The 18,002-nt window shown below is 45.5% G+C and overlaps 1 protein-coding gene across 4 annotated transcripts in view; it reads left to right on the top strand.

The window, feature by feature from the left end:
- The first annotated feature begins 7,099 nt into the window (after window positions 1–7,099).
- Window positions 7,100–18,002, top strand: part of tubgcp5 (tubulin gamma complex component 5) — a 55,790-nt gene continuing 44,887 nt past the window's right edge. Inside the window, exons 1-8 of one of the 4 annotated variants that reach the window (XM_031822265.1) lie at window positions 7,100–7,670; window positions 7,780–7,833; window positions 9,519–9,627; window positions 10,526–10,622; window positions 10,713–10,789; window positions 11,810–11,936; window positions 15,569–15,686; window positions 15,901–15,990. In XM_031822265.1, coding sequence (XP_031678125.1) covers window positions 7,531–7,670; window positions 7,780–7,833; window positions 9,519–9,627; window positions 10,526–10,622; window positions 10,713–10,789; window positions 11,810–11,936; window positions 15,569–15,686; window positions 15,901–15,990 — 812 coding nt within the window. In that variant the 5' untranslated portion in view covers window positions 7,100–7,530. Of the gene's footprint in view, window positions 7,671–7,779; window positions 9,418–9,518; window positions 9,628–10,525; window positions 10,623–10,712; window positions 10,790–11,809; window positions 11,937–15,568; window positions 15,687–15,900; window positions 15,991–18,002 lie in introns of all 4 variants that reach the window. The other 3 variants (XM_031822266.1, XM_031822267.1, XM_031822268.1) reach the window with 3 other exon arrangements.

An 18,002-nucleotide genomic window follows, 5' to 3' on the forward strand; every position in this document is an offset into this window, starting at 1 on the left:
ACAGCAACAGTAATACCAGCACACTCATGTACAGTGAGGGGGAAAAGTATTTGATCCCCTGCTGATTTTGTACGTTTAATCGCACCAACTGTTGTCACCTTCTCACCAAGCTGCTTGGCGATGGTCTTGTAGCCCATTCCAGCCTTGTGTTGGTCTACAATCTTGTCCCTGACATCCTTGGAGAGCTCTTTGGTCTTGGCCATGGTGGAGAGTTTGGAATCTGATTGATTGATTGCTTCTGTGGACAGGTGTATTTTATACAGGTAACAAGCTGAGATTAGGAGCACTCCCTTTAAGAGTGTGCTCCTAACCTCCGCTAATTACCTGTATAAAAGACACCTGGGAGACAGAAATCTTTCTGATTGAAAGGGGATCAAATACTGATTTCCCTCGTTAAAATGCAAATCAATTTATAACATTTTTGACATGCGTTTTTCTGGATTTTGTTGTTGTTATTCTGTCTCTCACTGTTCAAATAAACCTACCAATAAATTATAGACTGATCATTTCTTTGTCAGTGTGCAAACATACAAAATCAGTAGGGGATCAAATACTTTTTTCCCTCACTGTAGGAGGGGAAACACAAAGGGCCAGTGGTGTAGTGGAGGGTAAACACTAAGGGTCAGTGGTGTAGTGGAGGGTAAACACTAAGGGCCAGTGGTGTAGTGGTGTAGTGGAGGGTAAACACTAAGGGTCAATGGTGTAGTGGAGGGTAAACACTAAGGGCCAGTAGTGTAGTGGAGGGTAAACACTAAGGGCCAGTGGTGTAGTGGTGTAGTGGAGGGTAAACACTAAGGGCCAGTGGGGTAGTGGTGTAGTGGAGGGTAAACACTAAGGGCCAGTGGGGTAGTGGAGGGTAAACACTAAGGGTCAGTGGTGTAGTGGAGGGTAAACACTAAGGGTCAGTGGTGTAGTGGAGGGTAAACACTAAGGGCCAGTAGTGTAGTGGAGGGTAAACACTAAGGGCCAGTGGAGTAGTGGAGGGTAAACACTAAGGGTCAGTGGTGTAGTGGAGGGTAAACACTAAGGGCCAGTAGTGTAGTGGAGGGTAAACACTAAGGGCCAGTAGTGTAGTGGTGTAGTGGAGGTTAAACACTAAGGGTCAGTAGTGTAGTGGTGTAGTGGAGGGTAAACACTAAGGGCCAGTGGTGTAGTGGAGGGTAAACACAAAGGGCCAGTGGTGTAGTGGAGGGTAAACACAAAGGGCCAGTGGTGTAGTGGTGTAGTGGAGGGTAAACACTAAGGGCCAGTAGTGTGGTGGTGTAGTGGAGGGTAAACACTAAGGGCCAGTAGTGTAGTGGAGGGTAAACACTAAGGGCCAGTAGTGTAGTGGAGGGTAAACACTAAGGGTCAGTGGTGTAGTGGAGGGTAAACACTAATGGCCAGTGGAGTAGTGGAGGGTAAACACTAAGGGCCAGTAGTGTAGTGGAGGGTAAACACTAAGGGCCAGTAGTGTAGTGGAGGGTAAACACTAAGGGCCAGTAGTGTAGTGGAGGGTAAACACTAAGGGCCAGTGGTGTAGTGGTGTAGTGGAGGGTAAACACTAAGGGCCAGTAGTGTGGTGGTGTAGTGGAGGGTAAACACTAAGGGCCAGTAGTGTAGTGGAGGGTAAACACTAAGGGCCAGTAGTATAGTGGAGGGTAAACACTAAGGGCCAGTAGTATAGTGGTGTAGTAGAGGGTAAACACTAAGGGCCAGTGGTGTAGTGGTGTAGTGGAGGGTAAACACTAAGGGCCAGTAGTGTAGTGGAGGGTAAACACTAATGGCCAGTGGTGTAGTGGAGGGTAAACACTAAGGGCCAGTGGTGTAGTGGTGTAGTGGAGGGTAAACACTAAGGGCCAGTGGTGTAGTGGAGGTTAAACACTAAGGGCCAGTAGTGTAGTGGAGGGTAAACACTAAGGGCCAGTAGTGTAGTGGTGTAGTGGAGGTTAAACACTAAGGGCCAGTAGTGTAGTGGTGTAGTGGAGGTTAAACACTAAGGGCCAGTAGTGTAGTGGAGGGTAAACACTAAGGGTCAGTAGTGTAGTGGAGGGTAAACACTAAGGGCCAGTAGTGTAGTGGAGGGTAAACACTAAGGGTCAGTAGTGTAGTGGTGTAGTGGAGGGTAAACACTAAGGGCCAGTGGTGTAGTGGAGGGTAAACACTAAGGGCCAGTAGTGTAGTGGAGGGCAAACACTAAGGGCCAGTAGTGTAGTGGAGGATAAACACTAAGGGCCAGTAGTGTAGTGGTGTAGTGGAGGTTAAACACTAAGGGCCAGTAGTGTAGGAGGGTAAACACTAAGGGCCAGTAGTGTAGTGGAGGGTAAACACTAAGGGCCAGTAGTGTAGTGGAGGGTAAACACTAAGGGCCAGTAGTGTAGTGGTGTAGTGGAGGTTAAACACTAAGGGTCAGTAGTGTAGTGGTGTAGTGGAGGGTAAACACTAAGGGCCAGTGGTGTAGTGGAGGGTAAACACAAAGGGCCAGTGGTGTAGTGGAGGGTAAACACTAAGGGCCAGTGGTGTAGTGGTGTAGTGGAGGGTAAACACTAAGGGCCAGTAGTGTAGTGGAGGGTGAACACTAAGGGCCAGTAGTGTAGTGGAGGGTAAACACTAAGGGCCAGTAGTGTAGTGGTGTAGTAGAGGGTAAACACTAAGGGCCAGTGGTGTAGTGGTGTAGTGGAGGGTAAACACTAAGGGCCAGTAGTGTAGTGGTGTAGTGGAGGGTAAATACTAAGGGCCAGTGGTGTAGTGGTGTAGTGGAGGGTAAACACTAAGGGCCAGTAGTGTAGTGGAGGGTAAACACTAAGGGCCAGTAGTGTAGTGGAGGGTAAACCCTAAGGGCCAGTAGTGTAGTGGAGGGTAAACCCTAAGGGCCAGTAGTGTAGTGGAGGGTAAACCCTAAGGGCCAGTAGTGTAGTGGAGGGTAAACACTAAGGGCCAGTAGTGTAGTGGAGGGTAAACACTAAGGGTCAGTAGTGTAGTGGTGTAGTGGAGGGTAAACACTAAGGGCCAGTGGTGTAGTGGAGGGTAAACACTAAGGGCCAGTAGTGTAGTGGAGGGCAAACACTAAGGGCCAGTAGTGTAGTGGAGGATAAACACTAAGGGCCAGTAGTGTAGTGGTGTAGTGGAGGTTAAACACTAAGGGCCAGTAGTGTAGGAGGGTAAACACTAAGGGCCAGTAGTGTAGTGGAGGGTAAACACTAAGGGCCAGTAGTGTAGTGGAGGGTAAACACTAAGGGCCAGTAGTGTAGTGGTGTAGTGGAGGTTAAACACTAAGGGTCAGTAGTGTAGTGGTGGGTAAACACTAAGGGCCAGTGGTGTAGTGGAGGGTAAACACAAAGGGCCAGTGGTGTAGTGGAGGGTAAACACTAAGGGCCAGTGGTGTAGTGGTGTAGTGGAGGGTAAACACTAAGGGCCAGTAGTGTAGTGGAGGGTGAACACTAAGGGCCAGTAGTGTAGTGGTGTAGTAGAGGGTAAACACTAAGGGCCAGTGGTGTAGTGGTGTAGTGGAGGGTAAACACTAAGGGCCAGTAGTGTAGTGGTGTAGTGGAGGGTAAATACTAAGGGCCAGTGGTGTAGTGGTGTAGTGGAGGGTAAACACTAAGGGCCAGTAGTGTAGTGGAGGGTAAACACTAAGGGCCAGTGGTGTAGTGGAGGGTAAACACTAAGGGCCAGTAGTGTAGTGGAGGGTAAACACTAAGGGCCAGTAGTGTAGTGGAGGGTAAACCCTAAGGGCCAGTAGTGTAGTGGAGGGTAAACCCTAAGGGCCAGTAGTGTAGTGGAGGGTAAACACTAAGGGCCAGTAGTGTAGTGGAGGGTAAACCCTAAGGGCCAGTAGTGTAGTGGAGGGTAAACACTAAGGGCCAGTAGTATAGTGGAGGGTAAACACTAAGGGCCAGTAGTGTAGTGGTGTAGTAGAGGGTAAACACTAAGGGCCAGTGGTGTAGTGGAGGGTAAACACTAAGGGCCAGTGGTGTAGTGGAGGGTAAACACTAAGGGCCAGTAGTGTAGTGGTGTAGTGGAGGGTAAACACTAAGGGTCAGTGGTGTAGTGGAGGGTAAACACTAAGGGCCAGTGGTGTAGTGGAGGGTAAACACTAAGGGCCAGTAGTATAGTGGAGGGTAAACACTAAGGGCCAGTAGTGTAGTGGTGTAGTAGAGGGTAAACACTAAGGGCCAGTGGTGTAGTGGAGGGTAAACACTAAGGGCCAGTGGTGTAGTGGAGGGTAAACACTAAGGGCCAGTAGTGTAGTGGTGTAGTGGAGGGTAAACACTAAGGGTCAGTGGTGTAGTGGAGGGTAAACACTAAGGGCCAGTGGTGTAGTGGAGGGTAAACACTAAGGGCCAGTAGTGTAGTGGAGGGTAAACACTAAGGGCCAGTAGTGTAGTAGGGTAAACCCTAAGGGCCAGTATTTCTTGTCCAAACACAAGGACTCTTTCCCACTCTGTATTGCGATAGAATTTTCACAAATGCTTTACTATACATCATTCTCAAACATCAGAATTTAAGAAAATGTGAAAATGACCGTAAATAAGTGGTCAAGTATCAGATGTTTCTATTTTTTAAGAGTCACATTCTTCCTGGCGGTGTAAATGAACAGATTTGAATAAGATGTCATGTTGCTGAAATGCTGTCAGTTCCACTTTAAATGTAACAATGTTTCACACACAAGTTATTTTCAAAGAGATGGCTGACAGCAGCACTGCAGTAAGAATCAATCTCACCTTAAGTGGTTTCTGACACAACACTGTTCACCATAGTACCCTCAAAACGCATCACTAAGCTAAGGACCCTGGGACTAAACACCTCCCTCTGCAACTGGATCCTGGACTTCCTGATGGGCCACCCCCAGGTGGTGAGAGTAGGCAACAACACATCCGCCACACTGATCCTCAACACGGGGGTCTCTCAGGGGTGCGTGCTCTGTCCCCTCCTGTACTCCCTTTTCACCCACGACTGCATGGCCAAACATGACTCCAACACCATCATTAAGTTTGTTGACGACACAACAGTGGTAGGCCTGATCACCAACAACGATGAGACAGCCTATAGGGAGGAGGTCAGAGACCTGGGAGTGTGATGCCAGAATAACAACCTATCCCTCAACGTAACCAAGACTAAGGAGATGATTGTGGACTACAGGAAAAGGAGGACCGAGCACGCCCCCATTCACATCAACAGGTCTGTAGGGGAGCAGGTTGAGAGCTTCAAGTTCCTTGGTGTCCACATCCCCAACAAACTATCATTGTCCAAAGGCACTACAGAGGGTAATGGGTACAGCCCAGTACATCACTGGGGCCAAGCTTTCTGCCATCCAGGAACTCTATACCAGGCGGTGTCAGAGGAAGGCCCTATAGAGGGTAATGGGTACAGCCCAGTACATCACTGGGGCCAAGCTTTCTGCCATCCAGGAACTCTATACCAGGCGGTGTCAGAGGAAGGCCCTATAGAGGGTGGTACGTACAGCCCAGTACATCACTGGGGCCAAGCTTTCTGCCATCCAGGACCTCTATACCAGGCGGTGTCAGAGGAAGGCCCTAAAAATTGTCAAAGACTCCAGCCACCCTAGTCATAGACAATTTCTCTGCTACCGCACAGCAAGCGGTACTGGAGCACCTAGTCTAGGTCCAAAAGGCAGCTTCTTCTTACAGCTTCTATCCCCAAGCCATAAGACTGCTGAACAGTTATTCAAATAATTACCCAGACTATTTGCATTGACACCCCTCCCCCCCCTTTTTTTTACGCTGCTGCTACTCGCCGTTTATTATCTATGCAAAGTCACTTTACCCCTACCTACACCTACCATAGTGCCCTCAAAGCTCATCACAAAGTTAAGGACCTTGGGACTAAACACCTCCCTCTGCAACTGGATCCTGGACTTCCTGGTCATCCCACTATTCACATCGACGGAACAGCAGTGGAGAAGGTGGAAAGTTTTAAGTTCCTCTGCATACACATCACGGACAAACTGAAATGGTCCACCCACACAGACAGTGTGGTGAAGAAGGAGCAACAGTGCCTCGACATTTGGCTTGTCACCTTAAACCCTCACAAACCTTTACAGATGCACAATTGAGAGCATCCTGTCGGGCTGTATCACCGCCTGGCAAACTACCTGCCCCCCAGGACACCCACAAAACCCAATGTCACAGGAAGGCCAAAACGATCATCAAGGATCAACAACCACCCGAGCCACTGCCTGTTCACCCCGAGGTCAGTACAGGTGCATCAAAGCGGGGACCGAGAGACTGAAAAACAGCTTCTATGAAGGCCATCCAACTGTTAAACAGCCATCATCAACCCTGGCGTGCTGGCTAAATTCCCAAATTCCCAATACCATCATGGCCACCTAATCATCCCCAGTATACAAATGGCTCATTCATCCCCCCTCCTCTCCCCTGTAACTATTCCCCAGGTCGTTGCTGTAAATGAGAATGTGTTCTCAGTTGATTTACCTGGTAAAATACAAAATAAAAATCCATATATTTATATGTACATATTCTCCTTCCATCCCTTTAGATTTGTGTGTATAAGGCAGTTGTTGTGGAATTGTTAGATTACTTGTTAGATATTACTGCACTGTTGGAACAAGAAGCACAAGCATTTCGCTACACTCCATTAACATCTGCTAACCATGTGTATGTGACCATTAAAATTTAATTTGATGATTTAATTTGACATTTTACCTCAATTACCTTGACTAACCTGTACCCCCGCACATTGACTCGGTACCGGGGTGTATAGCCTTGTTATTGTCATTCAAAGACTCAATCATGGACACTCTTACTGACAGTTGTGGCTGCTTCATGTGATGTATTGTTGCCTTTACCTTCTTGCCCTTTGTGCTGCTACCATGTTGTGTTGCTACCATGCTGTGTTTATGTGTTGCTGCCTTGCTATGTTGTTGTCTTATGTCTCTCTTTAGGTGGTGTCTCTTGTCATGTGTGTTTCTCCTATATTTTTATTACATAAAAAAAATACCAGACCCCATCCCTGCACAAGTCCTTTTGTATTCTGGTAGGCCGTCATTGTAAATAAGAATGTCTTCTTAACTGACTTGCCCAGTTTTTTTTTTCATGTTTTGAAATACGGGCTTTTATTTTGAAGGTTTTCTCATTACCATAGGACAGTGACGTCATCGTTAGCGTTGCTAGTAGTCGAGAAGTTGTTGCATGAAGATTGCTAGCTATCATAATAAACAGTAACGGCAGAGAGCTAAAACAAATTAATTCATTGCAACGTCTTCTGATGCATGCAACGATTTCATTTCTCTAGTTTAGTATCATAACTTCAAGGGACGTGTTTTTAGGCCTTTACTCGTTGCTAACGCGTAGCTAGCTAGCTTCCACTGTTTCCACAGAATGAATTTCAACGCAACGGCCAGCTAATAAGCTGGCTAGCTAATTGAAAAAGATTTAGCTGGCACTATCCGACGATACAGCATCAAGAGTCCAGCTATCAATACATGCAGTTTCTTCGTTGGTGAATTTTACAGCACAGTGAATGTATTAGCTTGCTAACTAGCTAACGCTAGCCAAATTGGTCACAACAATGTCACAGGCGCACTGGACCAAATTCGAAAAGGAGACCGAGGAAGAGGTGAAGAACCTGGTCAAACACATCAGTGGGATTCAAGATGAAGAAGAGCAGAACTTTCAACTGGCACTGAAATTTACCTGGTCCAATTTCAGGTAAGGATGCCACATTTTAATTATGATTACACAGCTGCTTTAGAAAAGGTGATATGGTCAAAGATGAACTGTCAAGATGGTCATCGTGGGTTTGTCTCTGTGTTGGCAGGTTTCACCGTTTCCTAGATGCCAATAGTCATAAAGTTCAACGCAGTGTAAATGGGTGAGTTGGCAAACAGGTTCAACGCAGTGTGAATGGGTGAGTTGGCAAACAGGTTCAACGCAGTGTAAATGGGTGAGTTGGCAAACAGGTTCAACGCAGTGTGAATGGGTGAGTTGGCAAACAGGTTCAACGCAGTGTGAATGGGTGAGTTGGCAAACAGGTTCAACGCAGTGTGAATGGGTGAGTTGGCAAACAGGTTCAACGCAGTGTGAATGGGTGAGTTGGCAAACAGGTTCAACGCAGTGTAAATGGGTGAGTTGGCAAACAGGTTCAACGCAGTGTGAATGGGTGAGTTGGCAAACAGGTTCAACGCAGTGTGAATGGGTGAGTTGGCAAACAGGTTCAACGCAGTGTGAATGGGTGAGTTGGCAAACAGGTTCAACGCAGTGTAAATGGGTGAGTTGGCAAACAGGTTCAACGCAGTGTGAATGGGTGAGTTGGCAAACAGGTTCAACGCAGTGTGAATGGGTGAGTTGGCAAACAGGTTCAACGCAGTGTAAATGGGTGAGTTGGCAAACAGGTTCAACGCAGTGTGAATGGGTGAGTTGGCAAACAGGTTCAACGCAGTGTGAATGGGTGAGTTGGCAAACAGGTTCAACGCAGTGTGAATGGGTGAGTTGGCAAACAGGTTCAACGCAGTGTAAATGGGTGAGTTGGCAAACAGGTTCAACGCAGTGTGAATGGGTGAGTTGGCAAACAGGTTCAACGCAGTGTGAATGGGTGAGTTGGCAAACAGGTTCAACGCAGTGTGAATGGGTGAGTTGGCAAACAGGTTCAACGCAGTGTAAATGGGTGAGTTGGCAAACAGGTTCAACGCAGTGTGAATGGGTGAGTTGGCAAACAGGTTCAACGCAGTGTGAATGGGTGAGTTGGCAAACAGGTTCAACGCAGTGTGAATGGGTGAGTTGGCAAACAGGTTCAACGCAGTGTGAATGGGTGAGTTGGCAAACAGGTTCAACGCAGTGTGAATGGGTGAGTTGGCAAACAGGTTCAACGCAGTGTGAATGGGTGAGTTGGCAAACAGGTTCAACGCAGTGTAAATGGGTGAGTTGGCAAACAGGTTCAACGCAGTGTGAATGGGTGAGTTGGCAAACAGGTTCAACGCAGTGTAAATGGGTGAGTTGGCAAACAGGTTCAACGCAGTGTGAATGGGTGAGTTGGCAAACAGGTTCAACGCAGTGTGAATGGGTGAGTTGGCAAACAGGTTCAACGCAGTGTGAATGGGTGAGTTGGCAAACAGGTTCAACGCAGTGTGAATGGGTGAGTTGGCAAACAGGTTCAACGCAGTGTGAATGGGTGAGTTGGCAAACAGGTTCAACGCAGTGTGAATGGGTGAGTTGGCAAACAGGTTCAACGCAGTGTAAATGGGTGAGTTGGCAAACAGGTTCAACGCAGTGTAAATGGGTGAGTTGGCAAACAGGTTCAACGCAGTGTAAATGGGTGAGTTGGCAAACAGGTTCAACGCAGTGTAAATGGGTGAGTTGGCAAACAGGTTCAACGCAGTGTAAATGGGTGAGTTGGCAAACAGGTTCAACGCAGTGTAAATGGGTGAGTTGGCAAACAGGTTCAACGCAGTGTAAATGGGTGAGTTGGCAAACAGGTTCAACGCAGTGTAAATGTGATTTGTGTATGTAGAATTAACGTTACCTGTTCATTATGAGCATGATGAAATACCACTGTTTCAGGATCTATGAGAAACTGATGGTGCATTCAGACCTGAGTAAAGCAGAGAGCTGGGTCAGACTGACAGAAGAGTTCCTCAACTCACCTCTACCCAACACAGATGGAACTAAGGTATGGTTGGACAAGAAACATACTGCACACAGACTGTATAATTACAAGTGAGGTGGGGGGGCAGGAAGCATAGTGTGGCACCAGTTACTGAAAGGTCAACGTAAATAGTCTGGGTGGGCATTTGATTGGCTGTTCAGCAGTCTTCTGTCTTGGGGGTAGAAGCTGTTTAGGAACATTTTGATCTTAGACTTGGGGCTCCGGTACCACTTGCTGTGCGGTTGTAGAGAGAACAGTTTTTGACTTGCGTGACTGGAGTTTTTTGGGGCCTTCCTCTGACACTGCCTGGTATAGAGGTCCTGGATGTCAGGAAGCTTGGCCCCGGTTATGTACTGGGCCGTACGCACTACCCTCTGTAGAGCCTTGCGGACGGAGGCCAAGCAGTTGCCATACCAGGCAGTGATGCAACCAGTCAGGATGCTCTCGATGTTGCAGCTGTAGATTTTTTTTGAGGATCTGAGGACCCATGCCAAATTTTTTCAGTCTCCTGAGGGGGAAACGGTGTTGTCGTGCCCTCTTCATGACGGTCTTTGTGTGTTTGGAACATGACAGTTTGTGGTGTAAAAATGTCAGGGAAGACACTTGCTGGTTGGTCTGTGCTCTCAGTACACGTCCTGGTAATCTGACTGGCCCCGCGGCTTTGTGAATGTTGACCTGTTTAAAAGTCTTGCTCACATCGGCTACGGAGAGCGTGATCACACAGTCGTCTGGAACAGCTAGTGCTCTCATGCATGCTTCAGTGTTTCTTGCCTCAAAGCTAGCGTAAAAGGCATTTAACTCGTCTGGCAGGCCCGCATATGATCAACATAATGCACACAGCCTGTATCATAAAATGAACCTGTACGCTTAGTTTGCAGTGTAGTGAATGACCTACCTTGTGTCCTCCTATGTTTTGTTACAGACGGATGTTCATCACAGTCTCCTGGACCTTCTCCTACACCTCTCCGACTCTCCCCTTAACTCCAACTACAGCGAGACACCCAGACTGAAGGAGACTGGTGAGTACATAACCCCTTCCTTCCTCTGATGTTCCTCTTACTCCTGATGTGTTCTCAGTCTGGACTACATGATCTCCTGTGTCTGTGTAGAGAAAGAAGACGACTTTGACTGGTGTGGATATTTACAGGAAGGAGAGCTAGATACAGATCCATATCCTGACACCCCAGTGAGTAAAACTTGCTTCAACTCTTTCTTCTGCTTATTTTCCATTTCAAACATGTTCCGTGATGTTCAGCCCTTCATTTATATTATTACCAGAATCTACTGTACTGTTTTGAAACCGTGGTGCCGTCCAAATGCCACCCTTATTGACCAGAGCCATCTCTCTCCAAGCCCTCTGTCTGATTCAGGCAGTTCTAATGGGATGGCTGATTTGCTGTAGTGTGTAGTCCTTCCTCTTCCTGGCCTTGTTTTGATGCTAACTGTTAACTGTCTCTAACAGGAGTCTCTCTCTCTTACTACTGAGTGATTAGTGCTTTTTGAGGTCGGTTTGGTTTCAGTTCCAATATTAAAAAATTATAGATTTTTTTTACAACACCAAATGCATTATAAAATGACGACATTAAAATGATTTCAGAGCTTTTTAATTGAAATTTCAAAGCCAAAAATAGTGGAAGAAAATATCCCATTGTCTTTGTCAGGTCCACATTGGTTAGACATCAATTGAAAAATTGGAAATTCCTATGAAATAATACAATATTTCAGTTGTGTATATTGCATTTTGTATTTGATGACTTTATTATTTTTCATTCCTTAAAGTCATCATCTAATCTCTGCTAAGGCAGTAGCAGCCAGCCAGACCATCTAACGTTATCTCTGAAGACAGCACGGGGAGAACAGTCATCCTATTTAGCTAGCCTGCCTCAGTACGCTTCATAGCTGTCTGACCAAATTATTTGACTAGTTCTTCAAAGTAGATATGGCATACTTCCACGAACTGTCTCTATTCCTCGTCCTGGTGTACATTCCTCTCATGCGGTCTGTGTTCATCTACCTCTTTACCATAGGAGCGGTCTGTTAAACATCTCTACCATAGGAGTGGTCTGTTAAACATCTCTCTACCATAGGAGCTGTCTGTTAAACGTCTCTCTATCTAGGAGCGGTCTGTTAAACATCTCTATATCTAGGAGTGGTCTGTTAAACATCTCTACCATAGGAGCGGTCTGTTAAACATCTCTCTATCTAGGAGTGGTCTGAGGAGGAGAGCGAGGACGAGGACAGTCAGCAGCCGCTCAGCAGAGAGGATTCTGGGATACAGGTGGACCGTACCCCCCAGGAGGACCAGGAGAAGACGGTCCCTGTTACCTGGACAGGTACAGATCATATACTCTCAATACCTGAAGCCCAATCTTGTGATTACAGTGGGTTTATTGTGTTGTGGTTATAGCGGGTTTATTGTGATTACAGTGGGTTTATTGTGATTACAGTGGGTTTATTGTGACTACAGTGGGTTTATTGTGACTACAGTGGGTTTATTGTGATTACAGTGGGTTTATTGTATTGTGACTACAGTGGGTTTATTGTGATTACAGTGGGTTTATTGTATTGTGACTACAGTGGGTTTATTGTGGTTACAGTGGGTTTATTGTGATTACAGTGGGTTTATTGTGGTTACAGTGGGTTTATTGTCTTGTGATTACAGTGGGTTTATTGTCTTGTGACTACAGTGGGTTTATTGTGACTACAGTTGGTTTATTGTGATTACAGTGGGTTTATTGTATTGTGATTACAGTGGGTTTATTGTGACTACAGTGGGTTTATTGTGACTACAGTGGGTTTATTGTGATTACAGTGGGTTTATTGTGATTACAGTGGGTTTATTGTGACTACAGTGGGTTTATTGTGACTACAGTGGGTTTATTGTGACTACAGTGGGTTTATTGTGACTACAGTGGGTTTATTGTGACTACAGTGGGTTTATTGTGACTACAGTGGGTTTGTGATTTACAGTGGGTTTATTGTGGTTACAGTGGGTTTATTGTGATTACAGTGGGTTTATTGTGTTGTGATTACAGTGGGTTTGTGATTTACAGTGGGTTTGTGATTTACAGTGGGTTTATTGTGATTACATTGGGTTTATTGTCTTGTGACTACAGTGGGTTTATTGTGGTTACAGTGGGTTTGTGATTACTGTGGGTTTATTGTGTTGTGACTACAGTGGGTTTATTGTGTTGTGGCTACAGTGGGTTTGTGGTTACAGTGGGTTTATTGTGACTACAGTGGTTTATTGTGACTACAGTGGGTTTATTGTGACTACAGTGGGTTTATTGTGGTTACAGTGGGTTTATTGTGTTGTGACTACAGCGGGTTTATTGTGACTACAGTGGGTTTATTGTGTTGTGACTGCAGTGGGTTTATGGTCTTGTGGGTTTATTGTGGTTACAGTGGGTTTATTGTATTGTGATTACAGTGGGTTTATTGTGACTACAGTGGGTTTGTGACTACAGTGGGTTTATTGTGGTTACAGTGGGTTTATTGTATTGTGATTACAGTGGGTTTATTGTGACTACAGTGGGTTTATTGTGACTACAGTGGGTTTATTGTGGTTACAGTGGGTTTATTGTCTTGTGATTACAGTGGGTTTATTGTCTTGTGGGTTTATTGTGGTTACAGTGGGTTTATTGTCTTGTGACTACAGTGGGTTTATTTTGATTACAGCGGATTTATTGTTTTGTGATTACAGTGGGTTTATTGTGATTACAGTGGGTTTATTGTCTTGTGACTACAGTGGGTTTATTGTGTTGTGGTTATAATGGGTTTATTGTGATTACAGTGGGTTTATTGTGTTGTGGTTATAGTGGGTTTATTGTGATTACAGTGGGTTTATTGTCTTGTGACTACAGTGGGTTTATTGTGTTGTGGTTATAGCAGGTTTATTGTCTTGTGATTACAGTGGGTTTATTGTGGTTACAGTGGGTTTATTGTGGTTACAGTGGGTTTATTGTCTTGTGATTACAGTGGGTTTATTGTGGTTACAGTGGGTTTATTGTGGTTACAGTGGGTTTATTGTGTTGTGACTACAGTGGGTTTATTGTGTTGTGGCTACAGTGGGTTTGTGGTTACAGTGGGTTTATTGTGACTACAGTGGTTTATTGTGACTACAGTGGGTTTATTGTGACTACAGTGGGTTTATTGTGGTTACAGTGGGTTTATTGTGTTGTGACTACAGCGGGTTTATTGTGACTACAGTGGGTTTATTGTGTTGTGACTGCAGTGGGTTTATGGTCTTGTGGGTTTATTGTGGTTACAGTGGGTTTATTGTATTGTGATTACAGTGGGTTTATTGTGACTACAGTGGGTTTGTGACTACAGTGGGTTTATTGTGGTTACAGTGGGTTTATTGTATTGTGATTACAGTGGGTTTATTGTGACTACAGTGGGTTTATTGTGGTTACAGTGGGTTTATTGTCTTGTGATTACAGTGGGTTTATTGTCTTGTGGGTTTATTGTGGTTACAGTGGGTTTATTGTCTTGTGACTACAGTGGGTTTATTTTGATTACAGCGGATTTATTGTTTTGTGATTACAGTGGGTTTATTGTGATTACAGTGGGTTTATTGTGATTACAGTGGGTTTATTGTGATTACAGTGGGTTTATTGTATTGTGATTACAGTGGGTTTATTGTATTGTGATTACAGTGGGTTTATTGTGACTACAGTGGGTTTATTGTGACTACAGTGGGTTTATTGTGACTACAGTGGGTTTATTGTGACTACAGTGGGTTTATTGTGGTTACAGTGGGTTTATTGTCTTGTGACTACAGTGGGTTTATTGTCTTGTGACTACAGTGGGTTTATTGTGTTGTGGTTATAATGGGTTTATTGTGATTACAGTGGGTTTATTGTCTTGTGACTACAGTGGGTTTATTGTGTTGTGGTTATAGCAGGTTTATTGTCTTGTGATTACAGTGGGTTTATTGTGGTTACAGTGGGTTTATTGTCTTGTGATTACAGTGGGTTTATTGTGGTTACAGTGGGTTTATTGTGACTACAGTGGGTTTATTGTGATTACAGTGGGTTTATTGTAGGTTTATTGTCTTGTGATTACAGTGGGTTTATTGTGATTACAGTGGGTTTATTGTCTTGTGACTACAGTGGGTTTATTGTGTTGTGGTTATAGCAGGTTTATTGTCTTGTGATTACAGTGGGTTTATTGTGGTTACAGTGGGTTTATTGTGGTTACAGTGGGTTTATTGTGGTTACAGTGGGTATATTGTGACTACAGTGGGTTTATTGTGATTACAGTGGGTTTATTGTAGGTTTATTGTCTTGTGATTACAGTGGGTTTATTGTGGTTACAGTGGGTTTATTGTGGTTACAGTGGGTTTATTGTGGTTACGGTGGGTTTATTGTGGTTACGGTGGGTTTATTGTGACTACGGTGGGTTTATTGTGGTTACAGTGGGTTTATTGTGGTTACAGTGGGTTTATTGTGGTTACAGTGGGTTTATTGTGGTTACAGTGGGTTTATTGTGATTACAGTGGGTTTATTGTGACTACAGTGGGTTTATTGTGACTACAGTGGGTTTATTGTGACTACAGTGGGTTTATTGTGACTACAGTGGGTTTATTGTGACTACAGTGGGTTTATTGTGGTTACAGTGGGTTTATTGTGGTTACAGTGGGTTTATTGTGATTACAGTGGGTTTATTGTGACTACAGTGGGTTTATTGTGACTACAGTGGGTTTATTGTGACTACAGTGGGTTTATTGTGACTACAGTGGGTTTATTGTGGTTACAGTGGGTTTATTGTGGTTACAGTGGGTTTATTGTGATTACAGTGGGTTTATTGTGACTACAGTGGGTTTATTGTGACTACAGTGGGTTTATTGTGACTACAGTGGGTTTATTGTGACTACAGTGGGTTTATTGTGGTTACAGTGGGTTTATTGTGATTACAGTGGGTTTATTGTGGTTACAGTGGGTTTATTGTCTTGTGATTACAGTGGGTGAGCCTGATGCCAGGTCCTGGTTAGAGCAACATGTGGTTACTCCGTACTGGCAGGGCCACACTCCCCGCTTCCCTCACAGTCTCCATCTACACTCCAACCTGCTCAACGTCTGGTATGACCCCTGAACCCAGAATGCAACCTGGGTTACAGTCCAACCATGAAAACCTGAGTCCCAAATAGAACATGATTCCCTATATAGTACACTACTTTTGACCTGGCCCAAATGGCTCTGGGCAGACATGGTTATCTGTGCATGCTGTGTTGATGTTTGTGAAGAGGTTGTAATTGAAATCCTAAAGCTCTATTGCGTTGTTTTTTCTCCACAGGGACCAACACGTGTACAACACTGACCCATTGTATCTGCCTGAAGAGAAAGCCTTTGTCACCGAGACGCAAGTGATCCGGGAGACACTGTGGTAAGATGGGATGGGTGATCCGGGAGACACTGTGGTAAGATGGGATGGTTGATCCGGGAGACACTGTAGTAAGATGGGATGGTTGATCCGGGAGACACTGTGGTAAGATGGGATGGTTCTCTTGGTAGCGACTGTCGACATTTCCGTGCTGGCAGGTTGTGTAATTCCACTGAGACTTTTTGTTGTCATCGTGGTCCAATTTCCATGCTGATGCTCTCAGGCGTGACTCAGGATAGTCTTTGCCATGGTAACCTTCTTAGACAATGAGCTGTGGACTTCTCCTCCTTCAGCCTTTATACTGGATAGAATATTTTCTTTCTGGACTATATGAGCGGGAAAAAACTAATGATCAGGTGAATGGCCGATATAGTGGGGGCTGGTGAATGGCCGATATAGTGGGGGCTGGTGAATGGCCGATATAGTGGGGGCTGGTGAATGGCCGATATAGTGGGGGCTGGTGAATGGTCGATATAGTGGGGGCTGGTGAATGGCCGATATAGTGGGGGCTGGTGAATGGCCGATATAGTGGGGGCTGGTGAATGGCCGATATAGTGGGGGCTGGTGAATGGCCGATATAGTGGGGGCTGGTGAATGGCCGATATAGTGGGGGCTGGTGAATGGCCGATATAGTGGGGGCTGGTGAATGGCCGATATAGTGCGGGCTGGTGAATTGTCTATATAGTGGGGGCTGGTAAATGGCCGATATAGTGGGGGCTGGTGAATGGACGATATAGTGGGGGCTGGTGAATTGTCTATATAGTGGGGGCTGGTGAATGGCCGATATAGTGGGGGCTGGTGAATGGCCGATATAGTGGGGGCTGGTGAAAGGCCGATATAGTGGGGGCTGGTGAATGGCCGATTTATAGTGGGGGCTGGTGAATGGCCGATTATAGTGGGGGCTTGTGAATGGCCGATTATAGTGGGGGCTGGTGAATGGCCGATTATAGTGGGGGCTGGTGAAGGGCCTATAATGACTTCAACTGTAGCTAGACATCAGTCAGAGCTGTCTGTCAGAGCTGTCGGTCAGAGCTGTCTGTCAGAGTTGTCGGTCAGAGCTGTCTGCTGACAGAATGCCTGTTCTGAATTTTCACCCAAGTTTAGAAGTGCTACTGAAGAACAAAACGAGTCTGAAGCCGAGCAGAAATGACATTAAGAAGCTTTTTAGATCTGTGTTTACTAAACACAGCAAGATATTCGTTTTGCGGTTTTTATCTTTATCTCCTGCTTGAAAAACACGACCCCTCAGTTGAAGTTGCTATGTAAGTGGCTGAATTAATAAGGGGATGGGGCATCATCTTGTGTTCGCTTCCTGCCATGTTTGAGAAGTCAAAGCCCTTTGGATCAGTTATTTTACAATACTATGTAAATAGCCAGGAAACACCAGGACTGTCACTCTGGACTGGCAGGTAAATTAGACTTCTATGCCTGTGTGCTTCTAAAAATTCATCTTTCAGCACTTCACTCGCAGTTCACACAGGGCAGTACACACAGGGCAGTACACACAGGGCAGTTCGCACAGGGCAGTTTGCACAGGGCAGTTTGCACAGGGCAGTTTGCACAGGGCAGTTTGCACAGGGCAGTTTGCACAGGGCAGTTTGCACAGGGCAGTTTGCACAGGGCAGTTTGCACAGGGCAGTTTGCACAGGGCAGTTTGCACAGGGCAGTTTGCACAGGGCAGTTCACACAGAACAGTTCACACAGCGCAGTTCGCACAGGGCAGTTCGCACAGGGCAGTTCACACAGTCACACACCTGTTTTTAGTCACATGCGTTTAATATGGTCGCACTAGAGCCCTGGCTCCAGAACTTTGGCGTCTACGTAAGTATTTTTTAAAAACCTCACGCTTTGGGCTGGATATATCAATGTGTAGTTCATACATGCAGAATCTATGAACAGAATTACGGTTTTACCTTAATTAGCCACTAAATCCTTTGTTTGAAAGTGACTGTTTTCTGAAAGCAGTGCCGTTTCCCCCTCGTAAGCCAGCCCCCTAGCAATGCGAGTTCCAGCCA

The sequence above is a fragment of the Oncorhynchus kisutch genome, linkage group LG4, assembly GCF_002021735.2.
Source record: "Oncorhynchus kisutch isolate 150728-3 linkage group LG4, Okis_V2, whole genome shotgun sequence".
Lineage (NCBI taxonomy): Eukaryota > Metazoa > Chordata > Actinopteri > Salmoniformes > Salmonidae > Oncorhynchus > Oncorhynchus kisutch.